Source organism: Xylaria bambusicola, assembly GCF_022495145.1.
Source record: "Xylaria bambusicola strain CBS 139988 unplaced genomic scaffold F5B22scaffold_15, whole genome shotgun sequence".
In the NCBI taxonomy this organism is placed as follows: Eukaryota; Fungi; Ascomycota; class Sordariomycetes; order Xylariales; family Xylariaceae; genus Xylaria; species Xylaria bambusicola.
The window spans coordinates 20,375-47,779 of record NW_025953568.1 but is presented as its reverse complement, the minus strand read 5'-3'; the positions used below and the strand labels follow the sequence as shown (position 1 = coordinate 47,779).

General features: G+C 50.4%; 8 protein-coding genes across 8 annotated transcripts; 4 read left to right on the top strand and 4 right to left on the bottom strand.

Moving 5' to 3' along the window:
• The first annotated feature begins 487 nt into the window (after window positions 1–487).
• F5B22DRAFT_601866 (dihydrolipoyl dehydrogenase) lies at window positions 488–3,026 on the top strand. The gene is made up of 5 exons (XM_047974646.1): window positions 488–829; window positions 899–957; window positions 1,038–1,117; window positions 1,198–1,902; window positions 1,961–3,026. The coding sequence occupies exons 1-5, from the start codon at window positions 768–770 to the stop codon at window positions 2,576–2,578; spliced, it is 1,524 nt and encodes a 507-aa protein (XP_047831792.1). The 5' UTR covers window positions 488–767; the 3' UTR covers window positions 2,579–3,026.
• Window positions 3,027–8,972: 5,946 nt separating this feature from the next.
• Window positions 8,973–9,349, bottom strand: F5B22DRAFT_601857 (uncharacterized protein). Its single transcript, XM_047974645.1, has one exon. It carries the CDS (start codon window positions 9,303–9,305, stop codon window positions 9,033–9,035), a length of 273 nt encoding a protein of 90 aa, XP_047831791.1. The 5' UTR covers window positions 9,306–9,349; the 3' UTR covers window positions 8,973–9,032.
• A 1,361-nt stretch (window positions 9,350–10,710) lies between these two features.
• Window positions 10,711–15,128, top strand: F5B22DRAFT_93766 (uncharacterized protein). The gene is made up of 4 exons (XM_047980713.1): window positions 10,711–11,452; window positions 11,518–11,570; window positions 11,630–12,034; window positions 12,096–15,128. Exons 1-4 carry the CDS (start codon window positions 11,215–11,217, stop codon window positions 14,517–14,519), a joined length of 3,120 nt encoding a protein of 1,039 aa, XP_047831790.1. The 5' UTR covers window positions 10,711–11,214; the 3' UTR covers window positions 14,520–15,128.
• On the bottom strand, window positions 15,111–17,482 carry F5B22DRAFT_601851 (pyridoxal phosphate-dependent transferase). The gene has a single exon (XM_047974644.1). The coding sequence runs from the start codon at window positions 17,330–17,332 to the stop codon at window positions 15,641–15,643; it is 1,692 nt and encodes a 563-aa protein (XP_047831789.1). The 5' UTR covers window positions 17,333–17,482; the 3' UTR covers window positions 15,111–15,640.
• A 781-nt stretch (window positions 17,483–18,263) lies between these two features.
• Window positions 18,264–20,227, top strand: F5B22DRAFT_93792 (uncharacterized protein). Its single transcript, XM_047980715.1, has one exon. It carries the CDS (start codon window positions 18,718–18,720, stop codon window positions 20,098–20,100), a length of 1,383 nt encoding a protein of 460 aa, XP_047831788.1. The 5' UTR covers window positions 18,264–18,717; the 3' UTR covers window positions 20,101–20,227.
• F5B22DRAFT_93798 (RING-14 protein) lies at window positions 20,228–22,331 on the bottom strand. Its single transcript, XM_047980716.1, has 4 exons — window positions 21,979–22,331; window positions 20,991–21,893; window positions 20,821–20,925; window positions 20,228–20,692 (listed from the first exon to the last, which is right to left on the bottom strand). The coding sequence occupies exons 1-4, from the start codon at window positions 22,019–22,021 to the stop codon at window positions 20,355–20,357; spliced, it is 1,389 nt and encodes a 462-aa protein (XP_047831787.1). The 5' UTR covers window positions 22,022–22,331; the 3' UTR covers window positions 20,228–20,354.
• Window positions 22,332–22,402: 71 nt separating this feature from the next.
• On the top strand, window positions 22,403–24,435 carry F5B22DRAFT_93755 (DnaJ domain-containing protein). Its single transcript, XM_047980712.1, has 2 exons — window positions 22,403–22,720; window positions 22,826–24,435. Exons 1-2 carry the CDS (start codon window positions 22,611–22,613, stop codon window positions 24,282–24,284), a joined length of 1,569 nt encoding a protein of 522 aa, XP_047831786.1. The 5' UTR covers window positions 22,403–22,610; the 3' UTR covers window positions 24,285–24,435.
• F5B22DRAFT_654453 (uncharacterized protein) lies at window positions 24,435–26,471 on the bottom strand (the record flags this gene model as incomplete). Its single annotated transcript, XM_047979800.1, has 4 exons — window positions 24,435–25,352; window positions 25,421–25,645; window positions 25,709–25,877; window positions 25,937–26,471. The coding sequence occupies 4 exons, from the start codon at window positions 26,469–26,471 to the stop codon at window positions 24,932–24,934; spliced, it is 1,350 nt and encodes a 449-aa protein (XP_047831785.1). The 3' UTR covers window positions 24,435–24,931.
• Window positions 26,472–27,405: the final 934 nt, after the last annotated feature.

The following is a 27,405-nucleotide window of genomic DNA, read 5'->3' as shown; positions in this document are numbered from 1 at the left end:
TATTACCGCTGCGCATAGATAGAACAGGCAAACTACGCATGATTTGTATCCGATACAGAGCTAAGCTACTTATTGTACAAGGTCTCGAGTATAGGTACTAGGCGTGTGTCCAGTTTTTTTGCAGGTTACCCATGATCAGTTGGCTTACGCCGCCTCCGAGGCTCTAATAAGAGTGATGTGCGATTGATCAGGCCCCATGTTCTTTGTGTAATGGCCCTTCTCTGAACTATGGGAACCTTCTTGTCTTCGATACCGATATGTGTGCTTTATCAGAAGGAATGTTCCACGGAAAGATTGGGCAAACCTCGCGTGGCCTGGGTGAACAGTCATTGGCCGTATATCAAGAAATGAGGTCACGCATTCCGATTAATCATCGTGTATTCAGCTCCGAGTGCAAGGTGAGCAGGCCGTGCCGTCTCTGTACGTATCCCGTCACGCGGCTATGTTCGGTGCTTGGCCACAGCGGCTTTTTGCCCCCAGCGAATTGGAGAGCGCGCAGGTGGCAGAACTCACCTCCAGGCCCCATATTTCCGGGCCTTTTAGCCCAGCGACTCGGACCCCCAAAATTTCCCAGTTCCCAGCAGTCAACCCGACCCATCCACCAAATTATCACCACGTACCTGTAGTCCCGACTCTAACCAAGATACCCTCATTTCCGCCCGGCGCGACCCAGTCCCCTCTCTTGCAGTATCCGTATACTTCTAATCCCTATTTGTCTTGCGCGAATCACTCTATCGCCGCCCTCCGCCTTGCCCATCACATCCGCCATGCTCTCAAGCCGTTTAATACCGCGGACCGCCATCCGATCATCATTCCGCTCCCAGAGCTCGTACGTACCTAGACAATCCTTGCCAATGGCGCTTCTATACCATCTACGAGTCTGCTAACGTGAATACAGCCTCCCCACAGTCGTCTCCCCCGTGTCGCGCTGGAGAAGAGGCTATGCCAGCCAGGCAGGTAAGCGCAATGTGTTCTTGGACTATGTCCTCGCCGATTTAGCCGAAAACATTTCACTGATGAGCGCGATGGAGCTACAGAGGAGAAGGACCTAGTCATCATTGGCGGTGGTGTCGCTGGATATGTTGCCGCTATCAAGGCAGGACAGGAGGGTCTTAAGGTGTGTTGCGCGATCCTCTCTCCTGGCACAACCCGATACCGGATACGAAGTTCCTTGCTAACACGCCGTCCTCACCTTAGGTTGCCTGTATCGAGAAGCGCGGAGCCCTCGGTGGTACCTGTCTCAACGTCGGATGTATCCCTTCAAAATCGCTCCTCAACAACTCCCACCTGTACCACCAGATTCTCCATGATACCAAGAACCGTGGTATCGAGGTCGGCGATGTCAAGCTCAACCTTGAGGCTATGATGAAGGCCAAGGAGACGTCCGTCACGGGATTGACCAAGGGAATCGAGTTTCTTTTCAAGAAGAACGGTGTAGAATATATCAAAGGTACTGGATCGTTCGTCAACGAACATGAAATCAAGGTTGCCCTAAACGAGGGTGGCGAGACCAGTGTCAAGGGCAAGAATATTCTCATTGCTACCGGTAGTGAGGCCACCCCATTCCCTGGCCTCGAGATTGACGAGAAGCGTGTGATTACAAGCACTGGCGCTCTTTCCCTTGAGAAGGTACCTGAGAAAATGATTGTTATTGGTGGTGGTATCATTGGTCTGGAAATGGGTTCCGTGTGGTCAAGGTTGGGTGCTCAGGTTACCGTCGTCGAATTCCTAAACCAGATTGGTGGCCCCGGCATGGATGCCGAAATCTCTAAGCAAGCTCAAAAACTGCTTAAAAAGCAGGGTGTTGAGTTTAAGCTTGGCACCAAGGTTGTTAGCGGCGACCAGAGCGGCGAGACCGTCAAACTCGAGGTCGACTCTGCCAAAGGAGGCAAGCCTGAAACAGTAGGTCTTCTCTGTAACCGTTACATATATGATTGAATCTAACCTAAACCTACAACAGCTTGATGCCGACGTCGTCCTCGTCGCTATTGGCCGCCGCCCTTACACGTCCGGCCTTGCCCTCGAAAATGCCGGACTCGAGGTTGACGAACGTGGCCGCGTTGTTATTGACTCCGAGTACCGCACCAAGGCCTCTCACATCCGCTGCATTGGCGATGTCACTTTCGGACCTATGCTGGCTCACAAGGCTGAAGAGGAGGCTGTGGCCGCTGTTGAGTACATCAAGAAGGGCTACGGACATGTCAACTACGGTGTGATCCCTTCAGTCATGTACACACACCCTGAGGTTGCCTGGGTCGGCCAGAACGAGCAGGAGCTCAAGGAGAAGAACATTCCCTACAAGGTTGGCACTTTCCCCTTTAGTGCCAACTCGCGTGCCAAGACCAACCTTGACACGGATGGCATGGTCAAGATGCTGGCCGATCCCGAAACCGATAGACTATTGGGGTGCCACATTATCGGGCCCAATGCAGGTGAGATGATTGCGGAGGCTACCCTGGCTCTCGAGTATGGAGCCTCGACCGAGGATATCGCCCGCACGTGCCACGCACACCCGACACTAGCTGAGGCCTTCAAGGAGGCGGCCATGGCGACATACTCGAAGGCGATTCACTTCTAAATCGTCCTGTAGACATAATAGAGACGGTGACGGGGGTTAGCGGCAGCGCAAGAGGCTAGGACTAGCAACGGTGTCAAGGTGTACATTATTACAGCATGAGATCAAAAAGAATGACTCTTAAGGCCACTCTAGCATGCTTATACAAGACTGTCCCGCAGGAGCATCTCCCGACCGACCTACCATTATGCGGTTTTGCATACGGTCAGCCCTTTAGGGGCATGGCCGTTGAACAAGCCTAGAAAATGGGGCGTTAGGTTAGGATACTAGTCTACCACGTGGTTTTGCGATGTAAGCTGGGGCTCCGGCTCGGTGTTGTTGTTTAGTGTGTAGGGGTTGACGTACGTATGTATTTTGAAGATGAATAATAAATAACCTGATAAGCTGTAGGTTGGGTATACTAGTTGTTTATATTTAGATCTGAGCATTATTACAGGCATAGAACTTACGATATAGTATTATTTCGAATTGTGTATTCAGTATTAGCCAACCAACTGTTCCGTTCGTGAAATTGTGTCCGCCTTGTCCACATTGTACACACTACAACCAACTGGCGATCTTGTGGTTTGTATATCCCAGACGGATTGATAATTAGTATATATATTGCGAGATGTGAGTGTGTTTGGCGACTTATTAAACCGTAAACGGCCGTTTGTCATTCGATAACATGTGTTTGTCTAGTGAATAGTTATTTCTGGTGTTAGGTATTGGGAAGTCGGGGAATCCCAACGCCCTTTACTCCCAACGCTACCATACTTTAACTACCTATCTCTCAGCTGGATCTATACCTGCCTACTTTGCCTATCACTATGATAATTGCTGCGTTAGTTAAACTTAGTGGAAAGATCGCGATGATTTACGGTTAGAACAGAATTACGATGAGGAGAATGAGGTTCGTGATGCTGATGTTTGATGATGTCGATGGTTGGTGGTAGGTAGTGGTGCGTGACTGCAGCTGGATTTAGCGTGTGTGGCTGATTCGTCATCGGACCAATTGCAGACGCCTTCTCGATTTTGAGGCTTTCCCGCAGGCTCCGGCTAGTCCGATTCGGTCCGGCGTCGTTAGCTGAAACTCAGCCCTGGCTCTCTCTCTCTCTCATGGGCTGGGCTCTTCCATGGCAAGCTTTTGTAATGTAGGTATATATGTGTGTGTGTGGAGACCCCAAGGTCAAAAAGCTTGGTGTTGAGGGTTATACATAGTACATACTAGGTAGATTGATGGAGGATGCACAGAAGGGGCTTCCCGTCTTAATAAGACCTACCTATGTATATCTGTTTATTTTTACCTCGGGTGCTTGTTGTTAACAAGGATGGGAAACGGGTAATTACTCATCATGGACAGTTATCAATCGGTTGAAGGTAGAGTCTAGTCTCTCTCTGGTGCCTAGGTATTCTTCTGTGGCCCTCCGTCTCTACGTTCGTAAGTAATTTCCCCGACCGATAAAAACCTGCATCTTCGGGCTTGTAACTATTCGTGGTAGGTATATATGTATTCCGTTATGGGCTTACTACATACCTACATTATCAGCAGTCGGATGTGACAGGGCATCAATTTACACTGCTACGTAAGTTATCTGCACGTATTGCCATCCCTTTTGCAATGTGACCGTATGTATACCTACGAAGACTTTGACCGCTCCTCTCGCATGTGTCGTGCGGCGTCGCGTTTTTCGAGTAGATAGTCTCTCGCATCTGCCATGCATCTGTCTGCGTTACCTATTGCATGCGAAGTAGCTGGGTACCTGCATCTATATGGAGAGCTCGAATATCGGACTGCGTACCCAGTAGCCAAGGTCAAGGCTCGGTACCTAGTATAGACTCCAACTTCTCTATCAAGGAACTTTACCAGAATCAGCGTCTATTGTTCCAAAGCTTGCAAAAGAAAGATGACTGTGCCAGCAGCACAGCCAAGACTGTTACTTAGTGTACGGCGGCATGTGGTGCGATGATCGTCCACTGCTCGCCGACGACATGTATGGTTGGTATGGATGGAATGCGCGGGAAGCGCATACCAGGTCTCCTGTAGCCGACGAAACGTCGTTGAACTGAATCAACGTCTTCAGCATGTCGCTCATGCATTTACTGTTACAATGTTACATTGTTTGTATCCTATACTCGCTGTTTGTGCAACCTCGTACTTGTGTAGGAAGGTGGTTAGCTGTGTATGGGGTAGCATGCACCGGGGCGATCGAGCCAAGATACAGCAAGATAGGGAGATATTCTTCCCTTTCTCTCTCTCTCTCTCTTTTCTCATAGAGAAGGAGAGAAGAAGGTAAAAATTCTTGGGGATGTGGGCCACGCAGCACATAAGTACCTAGGAAGTATGCAACACTTTTGCTGTGACTGACTTCAGCCGTGTCACTCCTTCTACCATATCTCCCTTTCTGCTTTGGCCAGTCTCTTATTGATGCTTGCTAGTTGGGCGGCAACTTTGGCCTACTAAGTATGGTAGGCAATTTGTTTCTTTCATCTGCTGTGAACATTACTAAGACATTAAGGATAGGCGGACATCAAATGGAGAATGGTACGAGACGAGATGAAGCTGGGAGATTGTCTGGTGGTATTTCGCTAGCATCTTGCCCGTGATTGGATCAGCTCGGCTCAACGGTCGTAAGTAATCATGTTAAGGTGCACTGTACAATGCAGACGTCATTTCCCAAAGTGGCAGCTCTCAAACAGTAACCCTGTACTGTTTTGGTGTTGCAGAGTGTTGGTTGGGTGTTCCGGATATAGCTGTCGATCCCCAAAGAGGAGCGGTAACGAAACTGGCAAGTACCTACGAAGTAAGTGCTTAAGTGGTGGGCTGGCTAGAGGTACGGGAAATTCCTTTGCGAACGAGAAGACGCCATCACCAACAGTAGGTATGTACTGCGTCAATAAGAACCTAGATTACTGCAACCAGCAGCGACTATGGGGGTCTGTACGGGGACCTGGATGGGGCCAACTCAGGCTAACTGCACACTTCAGTTAGTAACTTAGTAGTCTGCCTGTTCGGGTCCAGGAGAAACGCGAGTGGCGAGAACTGATAAAACCCGGTACACGAGCCAGACAGCAGTAGTTGGTATCACGGTCTGCGTATCGTGTTAGTCGTGTTGGTTGTGTTGGTAAGTGTCCATACTGGTACTGGTCAGAATACCTACTGCGTGTCTGCACGAGAAGAGGTGTGGTTTCAATTTGCTTGGCGATACTAAGGTATGACTACTTAAAGTAAGCTTAAGCTTAACTTTGCACAACGCTACCTAGGTACTGCCTAGGTACCGTATCACATCATCGTAGGTAACCTCCGGGTCTGTGTCATATACCGTATGACGCACTGTATTTCTTGCTACAAAACTTGCAACTTGAAACTTCCGACCGTTGAGACCGAGCTCTGACTCCAGTGCACACTACCTACCAGAGTCTACCTAGTACATACCTAGGTAGTACTCCCTGGACTCTGCCCGTTGGCACTGTATGATAGTACTTCAAGTATATGAGCCAAGAAAGGCAAGCTGCACCTTTCCGCTTCTTTTACTCATCAAATTGATCTGCCAGAATCTAGCTATCTAACAACGTACCGCCCCTTCTAATTCTAGCAGATCTGCGAACTACACTCAGCAATGTTTAACTTGAGAGTGACGTTGGTACTGAGTACTTGTACCTAGCGTAATATAGTGTGTACTATGTATGTAGTGAAGTGTAGTTTAGGCGCGAGATGTGGACAGAAAAAAGCTTCTTTTCCTCACGAGCCGTGCAGCTCCGGGTTCTGCGCTATCTCGACTTAGCCCAGCCTCTACACGTTTGCGCTAGAGGCAGCTCTCGATTAGACGCTCGAGAAGGCGATAGGGCGTGCACTAGGTAGTCTAGCTGGGTTTTCAGTATTTGAGATGCTCACCCGCGCTACTCGATCTGCCGAGAACGCTACACCTACTCGAGTAAAGCAACAACGTAGTTTCTTAGTGTAGATGTGTCCATGCGTGTGCCCTCTCCGTCCCCTCCCTGACCACCTCAGAACCACCGCAGACGTCGTCGTTGTCGTTGTCGTTGTCGTCCGGACTCCTACCTTATCCGGTCGTTATCCGCTTGTCGAGCTATCGGGTGGCTGAGACCGAGCCAACCGAGATACGCCCATACCAGGCAAGCTAGGTACCTACTGTAAGCTTAGCTGATGGCTGCCACATGGTGTTATCATCCAGACTCCATCCAGACTCCATCCAGATGAGCCAGACGAGACATGCGCGCCTCTTCCTCCTAACCATCTGCTCCTAGGTACCTGTCCTACCTACCTATCGACTTGCAGGCATGGATGGGCATGGCTGGGCCATGATGTTGCAGCCACCAACCAGAACCATCCATCATTCCACTACTTGGGTAGTACAACGCACAACGCCGCGGTTCCATTACAACACAATTCAGGGAACCGAGGGATAACGCAGTCTGCCCTGCAGCTGTGTCATATGCTTTTTCTTTTCTCCTACGAGTGGTTGGTTTCCTTTGCCGGCCGGCAAGAGAACGCCTGTGCACCTAACTACCCGACTGATATGGCAGGCATATAATAAGGATACCTACTGGTAATTTTGGCCCTGTTCGATTTCATGCAAACGGCAACCAACAGCGACATCAGGATACAACATATTTAGTAGGTATTGAGCACCTACCTACGGTAGGCTGATCGCTTGGGCATGGCATAGTGTACTCTGTACAAAATTAGCGGTAATCTACGTTACCTATGCATACCATCATAGTGCCAATCTCCTCGTTCTTCGCAACCCCGCTGTTAAGTAGGCTTGCGTATGTAACCTCGTGGCCAAGTTTTATATCGACGCGGAATTTTCCACTTCACACCGATATTATCACCCAAGTATGTGTACCTGTACAGCTACCTACTAGGCAGGGCGAGTGGGCAGCTGGGTAGTGTAGGTAGGTAGTTCCTCTCCTCAGCCCCAATCATCATAGAGTAGCTGCAGGAGACCAAGATTGTGTGCTGTGCATAGGTTAGATTGAGCAGATTAGACCAGCTTTGTCAATGGTAGAACCTAGATTGTCTCCTCAATATTCAAACCAGCCTTTTATTATTAGAACAGTAGGTATTCTCTCTGTCAACGTACACCGACCAATACACCTACAGGCACTGCGCTGCTCTAGATCACATTAAGGAAGCTAGGCAAGCCGTAGCAGGCGTACACCTACTATGTATACAGACTACCTACTGTGGTTCCCTGATTAGATCTGTAGTTAGCATCTGTTGTAGTGTACTTACTTATGGCAAATCGTACAACCCCATGTGTTGATCGCAAACCATCACTAGGGTTGCTGGGAATGGTAGCCTTGTACCATATTGGCAGAGACGTCGTCCCGATGCCACTTTGGTGTACCTACTTCGTAGGTATTAGAGTTGAACGCAGGGTATGTGATACTCTGTTCCATAACTAAGTACCTGATCCAGCCTTGGACTCTTCATAATCCGCAAGTTATACATATCTTGCAGACCATTGGCAGACTTCAATAGGTAGGTACCTAACCTCTTGCAGAAAGACGGTAGTAGTGAGACATGGATCACAATCTTGGAGGGGCAAACGTAGTACCTAACCATACTGGTATCGTACGTGGCGACGATGTCCGATTCTATAATAGTGAATCGTTGGACGGAGGAAAAGGAGCAACATAGTACACTCCCCCAATGAGCAAAGGACGGGATCGATTACTGTAGGTTTCACGAAGAAGATAGCGACGCCGTGGACGTCACAGCCTGCTGAGTAGTTTATGGACTGTCGAACACTACTACGTACCTACTTACACGCGCCGGCCAGTACATACATAGGAGGCAAAGTGAAAAAGCGTTCTGTTCCATACGAGGAATGCAGATGCTGGAGGGGTCTTTTGGATGCAGAGATGAGGGAACCGTGCCGGTCGAGGTCTACACTAACTACATTACACTAGGTACCTACCTACACCAAGTACACTACTGTACACATGCAACATCCCACATGCCACTCCGCGACACGTGCGATGTGATGTGCCTCTCTCTTCGGCTTCCTTCTCTCTTAGTGATGCATGCAGGACCGGGCCCGATCGTGTGGTCCCTCACTCCCAGGCCCGTGTCACGACATAGCGCGGCCTCTCAAGGGAATACGGCAAAAGTCATACTTACTTAAGTAGTAACAAGGGAGTGGTTATAGGTTATACCTAGCATGTGGGCATCATGCAGGCGTCGTGAAGAGTTGTAACTAGCCTTCTCGACGAGTACGTTGTGTACTAGTACGAAGTACAAATGCCATCCGCCCCTCGCAGACTTACAGTACTTAAGTAGACTTCAGCAGAGGCGTACCTTGCAGGCACATGCGACACAGACATGTACACTAGGTACCTAGGTATAGTACCTAGTGTACACTGCGACCTACCGGGGTTACCGGTCGTACAGTGGGTACGTCGGCGGTAAGTACCTCCCTATGTATCTCTTAGTAGATTATTTATCTACCTAGTATGGGTACAGCAATGATCGACATACATAAATATATGTACATATTATGTAGTACATACCATACACATGTACTTGCATAGGCAACATGGCTGGCGGGACAGGAAAGGTCCAACGTTGGCTTTGTTGCCCACTACCTACAGAGTAGTTGCCATATATGGCGGAATTTATCGTTCGAGAACAAGTGCGCATCGAAAATCTGAGATCAACCACCGAGATACATGCCCAATATAAAAAGACATATGCTGGATAAGGTACATGCATGGTACACATCTACACGTAGCAGTGGGCCATGTGTGGATGACGCAAAGCTACTTGTGTGAATTGTGAAGGATACTATGAGAAATCTGGGGACAGGCTTCTACTTAAGTAAGTATGCTGCGCCGCGCTAGGGAGCTGAAGCATGCTATTATTATACTTAATGATCCTATGTACCGCTACTCTCAGCTGCCGCCAACAGCGGCTCGACCACGCGCAACAGCTGCGTACCGATACCAGCATGCCATCCTTCGCGTTGAAGCAACCTTTTAAGCTTATTACGACCTGCCCACCATATGAGCGCACAACAACGCGAGTGCCGAACCCGTCTCCTTTTTCATTGTTGCATACTCCGTACTACAGTACCTAGTAGTTGTAAGTACGTGTACCTAACTTAATTCCCTCCACGCCCCGCCGCCGACAGCCGAAGCCCACGCTTTCCGGGCAATGACGTGCCTGCACAGAGAGAGAGAGAGAGGTCGGACAGAGTGCAGAGTACAGATACAGATACAGACAGAGTACAAGGTCCGGAATAGAGAACGAGCCGCCTTTTCCTTGTCACATGCCTCTCTATCTCTCTCTGTCTGCCCTACTCCGTACCTACTTACAGTACTTGAAGAGTGCTGCTATGTGGGTAACCAACTGTTTGTAAGCGCAATGCTAATTTTGTGTATGATGTGATGATCATGGCTGCATGGTACTTACCTAGTAAACACTGCACACACCACCACGTCTCCGTTTGGCTTCCTCTGTTTCCTCTGCTTCCTGTGCTTTCCCCCTTCCGCTTGCTTACACTCTTCAGACCAGACGGAAAAGTGGAATGACGGCGCACGCGTGGCATTGAACCTAAGAACAGAACCACGCATGCAGTTCCGGCCTCTTGGCGGCACAATAAGCCTCGTGTCGCTGCCCTTTTTCATCTGTCAGCGAACCGGCACGCATTCCAAATCATTCAACTAGCCCACCCAACCCTGGGCCGGTATCCAGTCAGCTTGCCCTCCCCCTTCTGTCCCCATCGCTGCCTCCCTCCATGACACTCCACGACCACTAGCTAGTGGACGGTAGGTAGAGTGTACAGACCTCCCACAGCCACCGCCCATACTGTATCCAGTACTGATGGTCAAGCCAACGGCCAGTCTCTCCCATCATGTCCGTGTCCCTGGCCTGTTGGGCCTAACCCGCATAGAGCCCCGAGCACTACCCCCTCAGTGACAGCCTGCCTGTCCTCATCCTCTGATTGGATCTTTGGCCAAGGGGTATCTCCGTCGAACCCAGGACCATGTGGCTGTCTGGTTCTTGTTCCTGTCTGCAGTGTAGGTACACTACTAGTATAGGTATTCGCCGTACCTGCACACCGGATCTAGACGAGACAACCCTTCAATGACCATCGAAATAGAGTGTACACTACACACTAATACTGGGACATGGGCCCGTAGCGTCAATCTTTGGTCCCGGGAAGCGTACTGTACACACTCAGCTTGCCCAGGTCCACCTGGATACTTCCATACGTGACTTGCATGCGATACTATGGTGTAGCGTACTCAGCGTAGAGAACAGGGACTTACATCCTATCCCCGGAGGTCGCGCGCGTCAAAGCCGCCGGGGCCTAGCCATTATCCAGGCATGTTCGGAATCTATATAATATGGATTCCCTGACCCCCCTTGATCGTCAATCTGGATCTCGTCAGCCGTGGTGTTTTCTTTACTTCACTTTCACTTCTTGTTATACACTTCATTTCTGTATTCTCATTCTTGTTTACAAGGACTTATTCACCACAGCCGTACATTCATTCGTATATTCGTCTCGGGACCTCGGATCGAAATTTCATAGACGACGCCTAAGACGAAATACCGGGGCAACCAGGGTGTTATAGACGGAGGACGCCGTTCAATAGAAAAAGAAGGAAGAAAGATTCAAGTCACAATGGGTTACGTTCGCACAATTGCTGGCAACCGCCTAATTCCCAATGTTGTCGACGAAGCAGCCCGCGACAACCCGGACCGGGTCGTTTACACAATCCCGCATTTGACCGACGATGGCGACAGTTTCGAGGACATCACCGCTCTGCGTTTCGCCAATGCTGTAAACCGGGCATGTCGCTGGATCGAGGGTGTTCTTGGCAAGGGCAAGAACTTCGAGGCCATTGGCTATATTGGACCCCGTACGTCATTTCTACCTTTTGTAGATGCCTCTTTTGTCCCTTTCTAATGCTCATCTCGCTGCTAGACAACTTGACCTATCCCATTTTGGTGCTGGCTTGTATCAAGACCGGCTACAAGGTATGTTTGCGTAACCACGTGCTTGAGAAATATTTCGTCAATACTCATGGTGTATTCAGGCGCTTCTCGTATCGCCTCGAAACAGTTTGGAAGGTAGCTTGGCTGTCATAGACAGGACGGAATGTCGAATCTGGGCCAAGTCGACCGAAAACAGTGACCTGGTAAACCAGATCCTTGAAACCCGGCCTATGGAAGTTCTCCAGACACCCACTCTCGAAGAGTTGTTGGATCCTCGTCCTGTTGCCAAGTATCCTTACACCAAGACCTGGGAACAGGCCAACTTGGACCCCCTCGCTGTTCTTCACACTTCTGGTTCAACTGGTCTCCCCAAGCCCATTGTTATGCGCCTCGGCACCATTGCTAGCGGCGACGCTATCAGAGAGATCGCTCTTGAACAAGATGAAGAAATCACACCTTCATGGGCTTCTTCAGACCTAGTTTTCAACCCATTCCCGTGGTTCCACGTGAGTACCCTAGTTTACGAGGGCTAGCTTATGCGGCGAGTTGTACTGACACATGCTGTAGGCTGCCAGTCTCATGGTAAAGCTTGGCCTCAACTTCTGGCTGGGTTCGACCGTAGTTACAGAGCCCACCAATGGAGTGATCAGCGCTGATACAATTGATCGCATTATTTCTAACCTTCCAGTGAAGGTTTTCTTTATTCCTCCATCGACTGTTGAGGAACTTGCTAAAACACCCAAGACCCTACCCAAGTTGGGTGCTTGCAAATACATAATCACGGGAGGAGGTTCTCTCTCATCTCAGCTGGGCGATGTCGTCAACAACGTGGTTCCAGTACGAAATGTCTACGGTTCCACTGAAGGAGGTATCTGGGCTATGGTAGCACCTCAGAAGGGCAAGGACTGGAGAACATTCAAGTTCCCTCCAGAGTTGGGCACCGAGTTGCGGGAGGTCACCCCTGGCCTTTATGAGTTGTTCTTCGTTAAAAAACTCCAGTATAAGCGATGGCAAGGTCTCTTCTACACTTTCCCCGATGACACGGAGTATTCCACCAAGGATCTCTTCGCACCGCACCCGACGGAACCTGGACGATGGCTATGCGTCGGTCGTGCTGACGACGTCGTCGTTCTTTCAAACGGCGAGAAGGTCCAGCCCGTCGATATTGAAGCCTGTGTTTCTTCGCATCCCCTAGTGAAGGCTGCTCTAGTAGTTGGAAACCGACGATTTCACCCGGCCGTGCTCCTAGAGCTCACTAACCCACCACCACCAACTGCCGAAGGCCTAGAGTCGCTACTCGACAAGATCTACGCTGAGGTTGTCGAGAAAGCAAACGCCGCTTCCCCCTCGCATGCTCGTATCTTCCGATCCAACATGATGCTCACCGTCCCTGGAAAGCCCTTCCTTCGCACAGATAAGGGAACGGTCAAACGTCCTGCTATGCTAAGGTCGTACGAAAAGGAGATCGATGAATTCTATGAGAAGCTCGAAGCCGAAGAGGCCAAGGCCTTGTCAGGCGACATGGATATCAGCTCCGCTCAGGGCATTGCCAATAGTCTGCGTAACATCATCAACGTCTTGCTCAAGAAGGAGCTCAATGACGACGATAACCTATTCAGCGCTGGTTTCGACTCACTCCTCGTTTTCCAGATCTTGGGTAGTCTCCGCACCGCCGCCGAGCGTGCGAAAATCAATGTGACGCTAGGCCCAACTCTGATCTACAGCAACCCGACCCTGGAGAAGCTCTCGCAGGCCTATTACTCAACTCTGTATTCCGACGCTACGGGCGAGGACCCTGCTACAGCCACTTTCAAGCTCGCAGAGGATATGGTTGCCAAGTATACCCGTGATCTTCCAATCGACGGTGATACTGTCATTGTGACCGGGACGACTGGTTCGTTGGGAACATATCTCCTGAATACACTGGTCAAAAACCCTGCCGTCAGACGTGTCTATTGTTTCAACCGATCTGCCGACGCAGAGGAAAGGCAACGGGCCGGTTTCAAGACAAAGGGTTTGACTGAGGTCTGGCCCGCCAAAAAGGTCCAGTTCCTCACCGCTGATCTGTCAAAGCCTGATTTCGGCCTCGGCCAGGGCAAATACGACGTCCTTCTTAAGGGGGTTACCAAGATCATTCATAACCAATGGCCTGTCAACTTCAACCTGGATCTCTCTTCGTTCGAACCTCACATTCGGGGTGTCCGCCATCTTGTCGACTTCGCCAAGAAGAGCCGACACGGCTCATCTCTCTTCTATATTTCGTCGATTGGAAGCATCACCAAATGGGCCGATGACTCACCCGTTCCCGAGAAACCCATCCATGACCTGACCATTGCCGGAGCGCAAGGCTACAGTTTATCTAAATTGATGGCCGAGAACTTGCTCGAGCAGGCCGTCAAGGTTTCTGGTGTCGACGCATCGGTTTGCCGTGTAGGTCAAATTGCAGGTCCCGTAACAACTGGCGACAAGGGTGAGTGGAACAAGCAGGAGTGGTTCCCAACCATCGTCGAATCGTCCAAATATCTTAAAATGCTTCCGTCCAATCTCGGCACACTTGATCGTATTGAGTGGGTGCCTGTGGACTTGCTGGCAGACATGGTCGTCGAGCTCGCTGGCGTTGGTGCAAAGAAAGGTGAATTTGAGGAAGATGACGACGAGCTTAAGGTTTACCACGCTGTTAACCCCAAACTCAGCTACTGGCAAGTTATCTCACCGACAATCATGAAGAAGATGCCTGTAGGTACACGGTCGGTTCCCTGGGCGGAATGGGTGCAGGCCCTCAAGGATGCACAGCGCACCGCCACAGCCAAGGAGCTTCCCGGCCTCAAGCTACTTGAATTCTACGAAGGCCTCGTTCTGCCTGAGGATGTCAAGATCACACCATTCAACCTAGAAACTGGCGTCACCTCGCGCAAGAGTCAGACCATGCGGAAATTGACACCCGTCACCAACGACTGGGTAGATCTTTGGCTCAAGCAGTGGAATTTTTAAACAAGAGATAGGTTATGAAATCCTCCAACGCACATCATTAATTCTTCCACCGCATTTTGGACACAAGACAAGACGAGGCGACCTTTTATTTATGAGATACCCCACCCACAGAGAAACTATACGCATTTGTCCTTGATTGTTTTGGTCACAATAGGACATGCTGCATGACTCCCAACTCGCAGAGAAGATGGGAAAACATCAACCATAGGAGACAAGAGCAGAATAGAAGATACGAGCAAAACCTTTACTTTGTATCTCGGACTCTTTGCCCTCTTCTAATTTCACGCCACTCGCATATGTTACTACATGTTTATTGGTTTTGATGACGCTTACTCTCGTTAGTTGTCAAGTATATATACACGATGTAGCGGAATGGGCGCAGAATTGTAGCCGAGTCTCGAGGCATTGCAAGCAACACCTTTCTTTTTTTCTCTTTGGATATTTTTTCGTCGAGTTATCTTCTCTGTGAGATACTCCCTTTTGTATATAAGTCAGATCTTGTCTAGACCATAGAGGCGTTTTTTGTTGCTAGGTCGGCTGGGCTTTGCACATAGTTCTGCTTTTGGCATTTTGAATATAACTTCATTCTAATGAAAGTCTACTTCCATCCAGTGAATTTGAAGTCAGTATTATGAGAAGATGCGGAAGCTATGTAAGAAAAAGAAAAAGGAAAAAAAAACGCACGTGGACTAAGGTTTGTTATTTGGGTAACCCCTCATCGTAAATTGCCTCCAGTTCTTGGGTAATCCGCCCTCGTTTTTACACGGTGCATACCAACTCGATTCTAACTAACATAGTACAGGCCCAATACATATACAATGGCACTTGTAGTAAGAATGCGTGGATATAGATCCATAATCTTCCAAATAATTGCCAGGATTGACGACTACCTGCCACAATGGCCATGGAGTGTCTTGGCTTCTTGTCTATGCTTTGGGCTATTTTTACTAAGCAGAGTAAGAGAAGGGCACGGCTGGCACGGGTGAAGGAGAGGTTGGCAGTGGCCCAACGCCTACAGCATTCTTCGTTTATTGACTCTCCATCGCGCAGCAGTTGATGCTGTCTGTCCAATAAGATCATTTACTATGGTGTACTCACCAACTAGGTAGCTAACAACTAACTCATTGAACTGCCTCCGCCGCCTTGAGCGCTTTGGCAAAAAGTTCACCCAAGTTACTTTCTAACCCAACGCTGATTCGAATGAGACTTGGGTCGACGCCGTAACCGGCAGCCCAGTCCAGTTCGTGGTAATGCGCCAATATGACATAGGGCGATGTCAGGGTGAAGTTGGTCCCGAGACTCGGCCCCTTGGCCGTCTCGAGGGCGTCGTGGAAGGCGACGGCGTGGGCCTGGGTCTTCAGTGTGCATGACAGAAGACCGCCGTAGCCGCCCTTCGGCAAGCGGCAGGCCTCGTAGTTGGGCCGTGACTCGTTGCACTTCGGATAATAGACCTTGGACACGAGCGGGTGGGCCTCGAGGACGGCGCAGATGGCCTCGGCGTTGGCGTTGACGCGGTCGATGCGCGTCACAAAGTTCCGAGAGTTACGCTCCATGAAAACGACGTCCTCGGCCCAGTACGTGTCCTCGAAGACGCCCTCGCCCATGACCGCCTTCAGGGCTGAGTAGTACCGCCCCGACGGGTTCAGAATCAAGCTCCCACCCATGACATTACAGTCGCCCGAGAAGATCTTCGTCAGGCTGCTCACTACTACGTCGGCGAAGGGAAGCACGTTCACGTTGACGAAGTTGCCTACCGTCTCGTCCACCACCACGGCGAAGTCGTACGTGTCTGCTAGCTGCCGTATGCGTGTCAGGTCTGGACACGATAGCAACGGGTTGCCTGGGAACTCGCAGAATAGGCCCAGGAATCTCTCGCCGGCTTTGAGGCGGGCCTCGAGGTCGTCGAGATCCGCTGAGGTCCCGTGGCCGTAGAACATGGCACCCGGTCCGAATTTCTGCAGAATCTTCAGTGTGTCGACGTAAGGGAAGCCGAAATTGATGCTCTTCTCCGGCGTACGCGCTTTTAGGAGGGCCTGGTGCGTTGTGAAGATGGCGTTCATGCCGCACGGCGTCAAGTATATGTCGTGCTCCTGCAGGTTTGACACGCCGCGCGCGTTCGATTCCATGACGGGCAGCGACTTGCTGGCCAGGTCCAGGTCTGTCGTGAGCACGCCCGCGATACGACGCCGAATAGCGGATTTAGCATTCTCCACAAGCGAGACGTCAAGATTGCGACCAAAGCGCTCCTCGAGAAAGCGTGAGCTTTCGAGATTGTCAGCGAGCTCTTCCGCCGGTGGACTGGGCCGGCCGTTTGTGCCGGCGCTTTTCGTTTCGTCGATGGAGGCGGTGCGCTGGTACCGCTTTGGCCCGCGGCGCAGCTTGTTCAGCTGTGGCGGATGCGGTGAGGGTGGACGGTCGTCGAGGACCAGTAGATCGTCGCGGAACAGGCCATGGCAGAATTCAGCACGTCGGCTAGAGACTCCAGCGCCGGAGTGCTGCCAATACTGCTTCGCGATAGGAAAGAGGTGCTCCGGGAAGATGACGGCAGAGATAGAGGGCGATATGGTCCGCAGCGGCTCAGCGAACTCCTTCGTCGGATCCAGCACGAGGCGCAGGATGGAGAGCTCCGCCACGGTGGATGGTTCGGCTTTCTCCCGCATGAAGTCGACGCACCGCTGCGCGGTCCGCCTTGTGGGAAAGAGCATGGCCGATGGCATGCCTGACTGGCCGGGACGGCAGTACTTGGCGACGATGTCGGTGCTCAATGCCTGGATTGACTTGTGAATGAAAAATCTAGGGTAGCCCGTGACCATGGTACCGACGACCCAGTCCTGTCCCTCCTCATAGCCGATATTTGCTTTCCATGTCGGAAGCGAGACACTGACAGCCTGCAGCAGAATGTCAATGAGGAGCAGGTTGAGGCGCCACGATAGCAACTCACGTGAGCAGTGTTGGGAGGAATTGACTCTCCCAGATCAATGAACGGCATCTTTCTTGTTAGAGTTGGCGACTGGACAACCTATTGTGAATGATAATTGTTCTTTTTTGGTTTTCTATTTGAGCCTGGGAGTCCCCTATAGCACCTTGTTTCTTCCTCGCGCCACCGTTGCCTTCTGTCTCGATGATAGAGCTGCCCGAGTAGGATGTTTCCCTAGGGATATTTCTAAGCGAATTCGCCTTTGAACTCAGGTTAGGCAGGCTAGATAACCCGTTACGTTTCTACTCTCGAGGGAATAAAGGTAGGGAGGGATTGATATAGGAGATTGATTCGATGTGTATCCAATTCAATGATTTACTGTATTCATGTAAGAGGCTGTCACGCACCGTCGATAATAATCGGGTCCGTGGTTCGCCGTTGCCGGGATCGGAGCTAAGAAAGACAAGGCGCACTCCAAACCGGCTTGCCCACCTATCCCCCGCCCTCTTCTTCGTCTACCCTTTTTGTTAGTCCCTTTTGCTTTCGTTAGCGATATAGCTCGTGACCAGCAAATGTCTATGGTCTGTCTAACCTAGGGTAGCTTCTCCAGCCATCCAGAGCGGAAAGATGCTACCAAAGGCTACAAAAGCTTTGTACTGTCGCGATGAAGTAGCCTAGTGGCTCATCTTTCTTTCGTGTTCTCATTCATCGACCGCAATTTTTCTTTTGGTCGAATCATAGTTACCAATCTAATTACTATCCCCGTGATCGCATTGCAGTAATCTCCTACGACAATGTTAGACTACGCTAAACATCAACGGCATAGGTTTTGAGTGTGAATGTGGTTCCCCTCTGTCTCACGGGATCGAACGTGTGTGACTTAATTGTGACTCGTCGAGGTGCAAATCTGAAAGGCATCACCCTGCTAAAGTGAAGTCACTAAGCTACAAGAGACAGAGGGAAATCGCATCTTCCTCTCAGCCTACGTAATGCTATACAATGCTAAACATCCCCTTCTGTGAATCCTTCTCCTGAACTTGCTATGTATTGGCTTTGAGTACCCATATCTCGAAGTCGGAGAAGAAGCTAGCTATAGTGTGGGGGGTTAAGGCATGAGCAAACGTGAGGGGTGGAGGACGAGGTGCACCTCTTAAGCTCGACGTCACACAAAGCCACCCCCCACAGGTTCCCATGCCATACAGTAGTTTGTAGTGCTTTAAGCAAATAACCAGACCTTGGGACCGAACCAAATAGGAACGCAGAGTAATCGGATCGTGAACTATGATGTTGGACAACGTCGTCGTTTCTGATGCTCGAGATGGCATAGGGGCGCGATGGGACATAGAGATAAATGATGGACGCGTCCAAAGCATCGTTCGCCCGTCAAGATCGAGCCTTGATAAGCCACCACAGCTCATTTTACCTCCCCTTTGCCATCCTCATATACACCTTGACAAAGCCTATATCCTAACCTGTAACAATGGTGTCAATTCGCGGCATCCGGACTACTCGGATCTATGTCCTAAGTCAGGGTCCTTCGCTGAGGCCTTGACAAATACATCACAAGCTAAGGAACGTTACACCCAGGAGGATCTCTATTTGCGCGGATCGCAGTTGCTAGCTACTAGCTATGCGCAAGGCGTGACGTCTATGCGAGCCTTCGTTGAGTTAGACCACGTAACAGGCCTGCTCCCCCTAGCCACCGCCATTCGTCTCAAGGAGGATTTTGCCCATTTGCTCGAAGTACAGATCTGTGCGTTTGCCCAAGATCCCATCTTCTCAACTACTCATGGCGATACAAACAGGGCTATTATCGACGAGGCACTTGCCAAATTCGCCCCGTTCATTGGGGCGCTCGGGACAACCCCTTACGTTGAGATGTCCAGGGAAGATTCGTTGTCAAATATCGAATGGGCCATCACAAAGGCCCTAGCGCATCATATACACCTCGACTTTCACTTGGATTATACGCTGGAGCTCCCTTCGTCTCTCCCCTCCCAGAAGCCTCTCACCTATTCTGCAGTGGAGTTGCTTCTCAAGCACAACTGGGCACAGATCGCCGACAAGTCTAAAACCATTGCTCTCGGTCACTGTACCCAGCTTAGTATGTTTGATGATGTTGAGAGGAAAGCACTAGCTGAGCTCGTCATTGCAAGTAGACTTCCTATCCATTTCATTGGTTTGCCAACTAGTGATATATTCATGATGGGCCGGCCTGGATCAACCGAATCCAGGAGTCACGATCGACCCCGCGGGACGATGCACGTTCCTTCCATGATCAGAGAACTCGGATTATCCGCTTGTCTGGGCATAAACAACGTCGGGAATGCTTTTACACCCTTTGGGACTGGGGACCCACTACAACTTGCATCGTGGGCCGTAGGAATCTATCAAGTTGGTACTGTTGAGGATGCGGAGCTTCTTTACGATTGTATCAGTAGCAGGGCGAGGAAGGCTATCGGGTTGGAGGATGTTTCTCGATACGACCCAATTCATGAGGGCCAAGACTTGCGCGGGTATCTCTTGTTGCGGAACGAGTCGGTGGCGGAACTTCCAGGTCGCCACGGTCGATCTAAGATGACTATTGCCCAGAGACAACGCTTAAATCTCAAAGATATTGTCTGGGATCCGCCAGAGGTGAATTTGCGAACCGTTGTGAGGTGAATGGCTTCTTAGTTTCTGAACCTCACCTTTGATATGGCTGGCACTAATGAATGTTTGTTGTTGGATACTGTATGCATGCCACGGGTAAAGCAGCTAGATGCAGTTTGCTGATATAAGCAGACGAATTGCGAGGAATTGAACTTTCGGAGAGTTGGCCCATGTGCCATGATATTACAGTATGCTCATGACCTGTCCTAACGAGTTGATGGGCAGCTTGATACGGGGCGTTATACACGAAGCCGAGAGCATTGAAATCACATCATACAACAATGTACCGTCCTGTAAGACGGGCCAAATATCTCTTGATTACGCTCACGTTCGTTGGCGCGTACCTTCTCCTTGACTTCTTTCGGGAAATATTTCCGGAGAAATGCCGCCCGGTCAGCATCGAAATTTTCTAGGCCTGCCAGCATAATGGTGTCCGCGCGGCATAGAGGGCAATGTCTCTCGCCTTTTCGTGACATCTTGACCAGGCATCGACTGCAGAATACGTGTTGACAATGCAGTCTAACCGGCCAGTATGCGATAGCGAAACATATAGGGCAAAGATAGTCGTCTAGTTGCGGGACAACAGACATAAGCTCAGTGGACACTTCGGTACTAAGCGTTAGCAGTGGAGTTTTCAAGTCAAGCTTCACAGAGAGGCTGTGACAGAACTGAGCATGAATGCTAACTAAATGAAGATGGTCATGACGGGAAGGAATAATGAGTGATACATACTTCGAGCACAGACATCTTGAGCAACGCTGTTGGCAAGAGAGCGATCGGATCTCGCAACAAATAGGAAATTGTTCGAAACACCTAGAGATGTTCGTTTATCAAACTCTACCCAACAGGATAATCATGATTAGTTGATGCACATAACAATCAGTTGGGTATTTGTCTCATACTCTTCAATATCTTGGTGACGGCAAGGCGATTGATCTCTTGAAATTTAAGGATGGATAGCAGAGCTGTATTGATGCTGACAAAGTTGTTAAATGCATTATGACTTGTGTCCAACCTTAGTCTCTGTACTAATTTCCTTTGGACTACCTGGTCTTGAAACCAATGGAGCTGTTCAACGGCCTGGGTACTCGTCCGAGCGCCATGATCACTTTCTCGAGAAGAGAAGAAGATGCACGCGTCCAAGTAAAGCTCAAAGATCTGACGCCAGACTTCCAAATCACCTCTAGCTCTTCGCCCACGAGATGGTTCTACAGCATGGCCAAGTTCTTCCCCAAGCGCGACGATCTGGCCTTCCAGCTTCGTTTGCTCCTCCTCTTCTAGTGTCCTGATGTTGGACACATCGGTTTGCAGTATTCCGAAGAATTCGGCATCAAATACTAGCGGGACCTCAACTTGGCGGATGTCGGTGGCGCTGCTAGCGGTCAGGGATGGCGGCGCGGTGGACGCCACAGACGAGGTGTCCGCCAAAGGTAGAGCGTCCGTCGTCAACGCTGTGCTGCTGAGCGCAAGCTTCTGCAAGAACTCCCTCGTGGATGGTGATAATGTGGCGTCGACGGCGATGCCGTCCTCTACTTTGACAAAAACGGTCAACTTTGGGCGAAAGTGGACAGACTCTCCACCGCTGCCGCATTCATCATCTCTGCCGTCGATAGCAAGCTGATACTTGAAGCCAGGGTCGACGGGTGCGTTGCTGTCGCCGGATGAGGGCTGTTGTTGATGGACTGCTAGGCGTGTCAAGGTTTCTTTGTCTAGGCCAATCTCCTCAAGCTCCTTGGTGACTTTCTTTAGGCATTTCTTGAGCTGGCCATAGGGAATGGCGCAATCTACCCATCTGCGCGGGAAGGCTGAGGTGTGTGTGTGTGTGTATTAGTGTGGAACTGAGAATGAAAAGCAAAAAGGGCAAAAAAGCAAGCGGGTAGAGGAGGCTACCTTCTCGTTGAAGAGCTTTACGAAACTCCTGAGCAAACTTCATCCTAACTCGCTTCTACCTACATATGTAGGTAGGTAGGTAGATATACTATTTCTTCTTCTCCCGTTGGATGCGTGTTGGAATAGGACAGCTATCTTGGGCCACGTAGCAATTGGCCATAAAAAGAACGAAACGTCATAGATGATTGGGAACGCATTAGGATGGATGGCTCGATTTAGACGATGGAGGTGCTTGAGACTGAAGCCCTGCTACTGTAGGTACATAGGTAGGTAGGTACCGTAGGTAGGTAGTAGCATGATGCGCCTCTTTATGCATGTGATACAGGGTCTATGTAGCACTACAGGTCACTGGCCCCTGACGGACAGGCTCTGGGGGAGGGGGAGGGGGGAGGGGTCAAGAGGGCCAGCACCGTACCTTAGGTAACCTACCCTTACCCATGCATGCATACTTACAAGTATGCAACCCCCATGTACCTAATTCTCATCTTGCGAGCTTCGTGCAGATGTAAGCCGATCCGAAAAAATCCGTCTTTCGCGATAGCGATTTACACTAGTTACAGCCTATGTAGAGGATTACCAAGCCTCTTATTCGGCCGCGCAACCGAGTGTAGACGGGATATCCATCAGCAGTAATGGGTGCCGAACAGTCGTCTGCGCGGGGCACTGCCACTTCCAACAGCCCGCCCAAAAAGACGGATTATTATGAGCTCCTTGAGGTCGACCGCACCGCTACCGACGACGAGTCAGTTCCCACGTCCCTCTCCTCTCCTCTCCTCTCCTCTCCCTTGCCTTTCCTTCCATTCCTTTCCCTTTCTCTTGACTGATTCCGTCCCTTCGACCACATCAGAATCAAGAAAGCCTATAGGAAAAAGGCCCTAGAGTTACACCCCGATCGAAATTTCGGCGATGTCGACAATGCTACCCGCAAGTTCGCCGAGGTCCAGGCTGCCTACGAGGTTCTGTCCGACCCTCAAGAGCGAGCATGGTACGACTCCCACAGTGATGCCATCCTCCGTGGCGACGACCCCGCTGACTCCGGCGTCGCCCCCGAGTATCGCAACGTGCGCCTGACCACCACCGACGAGATATACACCTTGATGGGCCGCTTCAACAAGTCCGTGCCCCTCGACGACTCACCAAACAGCTTCTTCACTATACTACGCGAGACTTTCGATCGCCTGGCCGATGGCGAGTTGGCCGCGGCTGACTGGGAAGGCCTCGACACGCCAGAATACCCATCGTTTGGCGAGTCTACCGACAATGATGCCGTAGCCAAGACTTTCTACGGCCGCTGGTCTAGCTTTTCTACGCGCCTCAGTTTCTCGTGGAAGGACAAGTGGCGCCTGTCCGACGCTCCTGACCGGAGGGTCCGCCGCCTCATGGAGAAGGAGAATAAGAAGCTGCGCGACGACGCCATCCGCGAGTTCAACGACGCTGTGCGATCCCTTGTCATCTTCGTGCGGAAGCGGGATCCGCGCTACGTTCCGAACAACCAGTCTGAGGCTGAGCGCCAGCAGATCTTGCGGGACTCGGCTGCCGCCCAGGCCGCCCGAGCACGCGCTGCTCACCAGGAGAAGATGGACAGTGCTGAAGCGGTCCCTGAATGGGCCCGGTCTCGCGGCGATGACGACCACGCGGGCGAGTTCTCAGAAAGTGAGGACGAATCTGAGGTCGAGGCAATCGAATGTGTCGTCTGTAATAAGACCTTCAAGAGTGAGAAACAGTTTGAGGCTCATGAGAAGAGTAAGAAGCACATAAAGGCCGTCCAGCAATTGAAACGTCAGATGAGGAAGGAGGACGCGAACTTTGACCTGGATGAAGAGATAAGGCCACATACAGACAGTCTGCTAAAAGATGCAGCTCCAGGGGTAGATAGTAATGTTCAGGATGCCGAGAACGATAACATCCAGAAATCCAATAGTTCACCTGAAGCTGAATCTCGCACCCATGTCGACTTTGCCCTGCCTAAAACTGCAACGTCCGCATCGGATGACGAAAGCGAACAGGACGATTATGCCCCGCGGGATGCCATAGAGGCACGTTTAACCGGCGATTATGAGACGACTATTGAAGGGTTGACCACTGAAATGGCCGAGGTGGTAGTCGAGGAAAACCGCAATGTGAAAAAGAAGGGTATGGCCAAGGCCAAAAAAGAAAAGAGGGCTGCCCGGCAAGCTGCCGCCGAACAAGAGGGCCATAGGGTAATTCATTCTTTCCTCGTCTATGTTTTATTGATCTTTCACATTCGCTTTCGCAACCTTTCCAATGAATGGCTATACTCACCATATTTATCACTTAGTGTCTAACATGTCGTTCTACATATGATTCAAAAGGCGGGCTCTTCAAGCATATCAAAGAGAATCCAGACCATGCAGCACCAAAGATAAATCAGTCAACAAGTAAGCCCGGTAAATCGGGCGGCAAAAGACGGTGAATGTACTTGTCGAGAAAGCCAGATTATCCGCCGAGATGCCAACGGGCTGCTTTCTCCTTCGTTCCATTTAATAGATCATATGAATGGAATAATTACGTTCACGAGCCTGGCGTGGGATATTTATTATTATAATATGCGCGGGTGGCGGCTACGTCAACTAGCTACTATGGGCAATGAAAGACACAACCATTATCACCTGGGTTACACCAGTCAGCAGCAGGCCGAATCGCAGCTTTGGTATAAATTGGTACCACACCAGCGCTCTCAAGCTCCTCCATGTTCCATGGTGTTATGCTACTTCAACTCAGAACAATGCTTCTCTCAACCGCGAATTCTCCGCAGGGCTTCTGTTTAGCATGAACTTGCTCTACTCGCCCTACATCTTGTTAGGACGGCTCTATATCCAGAGAAAAGCCGCCGTGACTCAGCGCCACTGTGGAAAAAAAACCATTTCAACCCAGGAACGCCTCATACTATCTTATCGTATACCTCGTTAATGGCAAGAGCATTCATTCCACGCTATGGGTATTGCTCATCCCTTGACTGATCATCGTTTGAGGCTGTGTCCTGGTCATCGGCGTCGTCCTCGTCGCTCAAAATCTCCACATCATCTATAATGCTCCCGCGCTCCTTCATTTGAGCGACGGGATCATGGTCGGATACGTGTATGATGGCTTTGCCTTGGACATGCTGCACGCTACGCCTCCAATCTAGCCAATCTTCCTCATCGCGAATGAGAAAGCCGATCAACATGCTAGGGTCCATCTCTTTGATGTGTAAGCGGCGCAACTTTCTGGTATGACAGGTATCAACCTCTTCTTTAGTATATTGCGTGACGTCCTCGCGATATGGAAAGATGGGTCTTGTATAATGAGGATCAAGATAGAAGAAGTGGAGTCCTTGAACTCCGATAAAGTAATGGGAAGAGGACGGCCGACCGCTATCTTTATCGTTAGATGCCATAGATTATTATGCTTAAAATTCCGAGTACTCTTGAGCAACACTTACCCAGCTATGCCTATCGACTGTTTCATCTGTAACGAAGCCACCAGCGCTTCCCAGTAGACAGGTGTGATCTTGTCTATGCCGAGTCTCGTTCCCACCAAGATGACGGTGGGGTGGAAAGTGGTACCTTCCGGTTTCGCGATCTTCATGAAGTTATCTTCGTAGACGTCTGGACCATCACCCGTAGAATAAATACGGAGATTTTGGTCTTGCGTATTAGTCAGAACTCTAGATGGACCCAACTGGTTAGCAGCCATGACGATACATAGGATAAGACTACCGACTGCTTACTGAATGCATCTAGCCGTCGCTGAGGGTCCGAACCATTCACCCGGGTATTTACCACAAGCTGACGCACCGTGACGCACGAAGTTGTGTATTGAATAAGGAGCCCTCGCATCGTCTGCGAATAAGGCCAAGATCCCTCTTTCTTCTGTTTCCCGCGCGCCCCGTCGCCATTCTACAAAAGGGTTAGAGGAGGTGATTATTGATCAGAGGAGTCTTTGAGGCATAACGAACCTCGGCCAAGTCGGTGTACAGCCATAGCATTGGCAAGTAGACTCTGACCAGACCGAATCATGCAGCCCCAGCCACTATCCGAGGCAAAGCCAGTCTGGTCAGACAGCTGCGTTTTGATTCGCATGGAGAATGATAAGGCAGCGAGGGCCTTTGGGTCATGGGACCTTGGTATGGGGTCGAACTCGGAGCGGTAGGTCATCCAAATTCTAGATTCGAAATCATCGAGGAAGGCTGGGGGCCAACCTCCGTCCCGAGGGGCTTCCTCATAAGCTAAGGACTCATCGAAGCTACTGGATATCGAGTCGGGTGGGGTTTCGGGCAGTTGGGCGGGGGAGGGGTCTGGTCTCCTCGTCGAATCTTCAGGGTCGGGTGCGGTAGCAACGGTAGGCTCACGTTTTAGACCGGTGTTGTTGTTATTCAGAGTGTAACGCGAGCCGAGACACCATACGGGCTGATCGCGGATGACGTCGTTGGTGGGCTCCGGGTCCCAGAACATTTGGACGAGGCGTCGTCCGATATCGACCGTAGTATCCATACTGATCAAATGGACACCGGTTCAAGATCGTTCAAAAACAGATTACAGCTTCAGTCGGTGTCTGGATCTGGGTCAGGCTTGGCCAAGTTGGGGATTGGGGTTTGAATGGAGTCACGGTCACGGTCACGCAAAGCGTGAACAAGCGACCTAGAATAGGATAGAAATAGATAGCTGAGAGGGCGGCGATTGACACAAGGATGTCCACGTATTACGTAGTATCACACGAAGCGATTATTCGATGAACTACTCGGCTGTTTGAGTCTGAGTGGGACAGAAACGGATGTCGAATCTGATGGTTTGGAGTTGGTGACTAGCACAGACAAGTAGGAAGAAGAACAAGCTGCCACTTTGCCAAGGAGAAGGACTACCGTGAAAGATAGGTTAGTAGTCGATGGAGCCGGCAGCAGGTGGCGTAAGGAAGCCACGGCGAGGAAGCCCGGGCATTAATGATGGACTCCTTCGCCTGTCCGCTCACTAGATAATAACCCCGGGCCGACGGTGAACACAAGGGGATGCGGTTGATATCGTTGTTAGAGCGTAGTGTTATACATAAGGATGAGAAAGAGAATGATGGGATTGTGAGCTGCAGCAAGGTCAAGTGAACAGCAAGGTTGGACTCGTAAGAAGGCAAGAGGTAGGTATGTATGTAGGTAGGCTTGTGTATTTCGGTATTATACCCAGGTATGAGGTATGGGTATGTATGTAATCAGTCACCTGAGACTCTGAGACTCACCACCAGAGTTGAGGCATCGGTTCGAGTACAGTAAGTACAGATAGGTACCTGTCTGCATACCAGATACCAGGCTACCTAGATAGGCGGTGCAACTCATGCTAAACCGTGGCGGGGTGAAGGCTTTTGCAACCTAAGGTACCCAATACATACATGCCTGCCTACTTATGTACATACATACTAAGTACCTAATCTGCTAAGTAC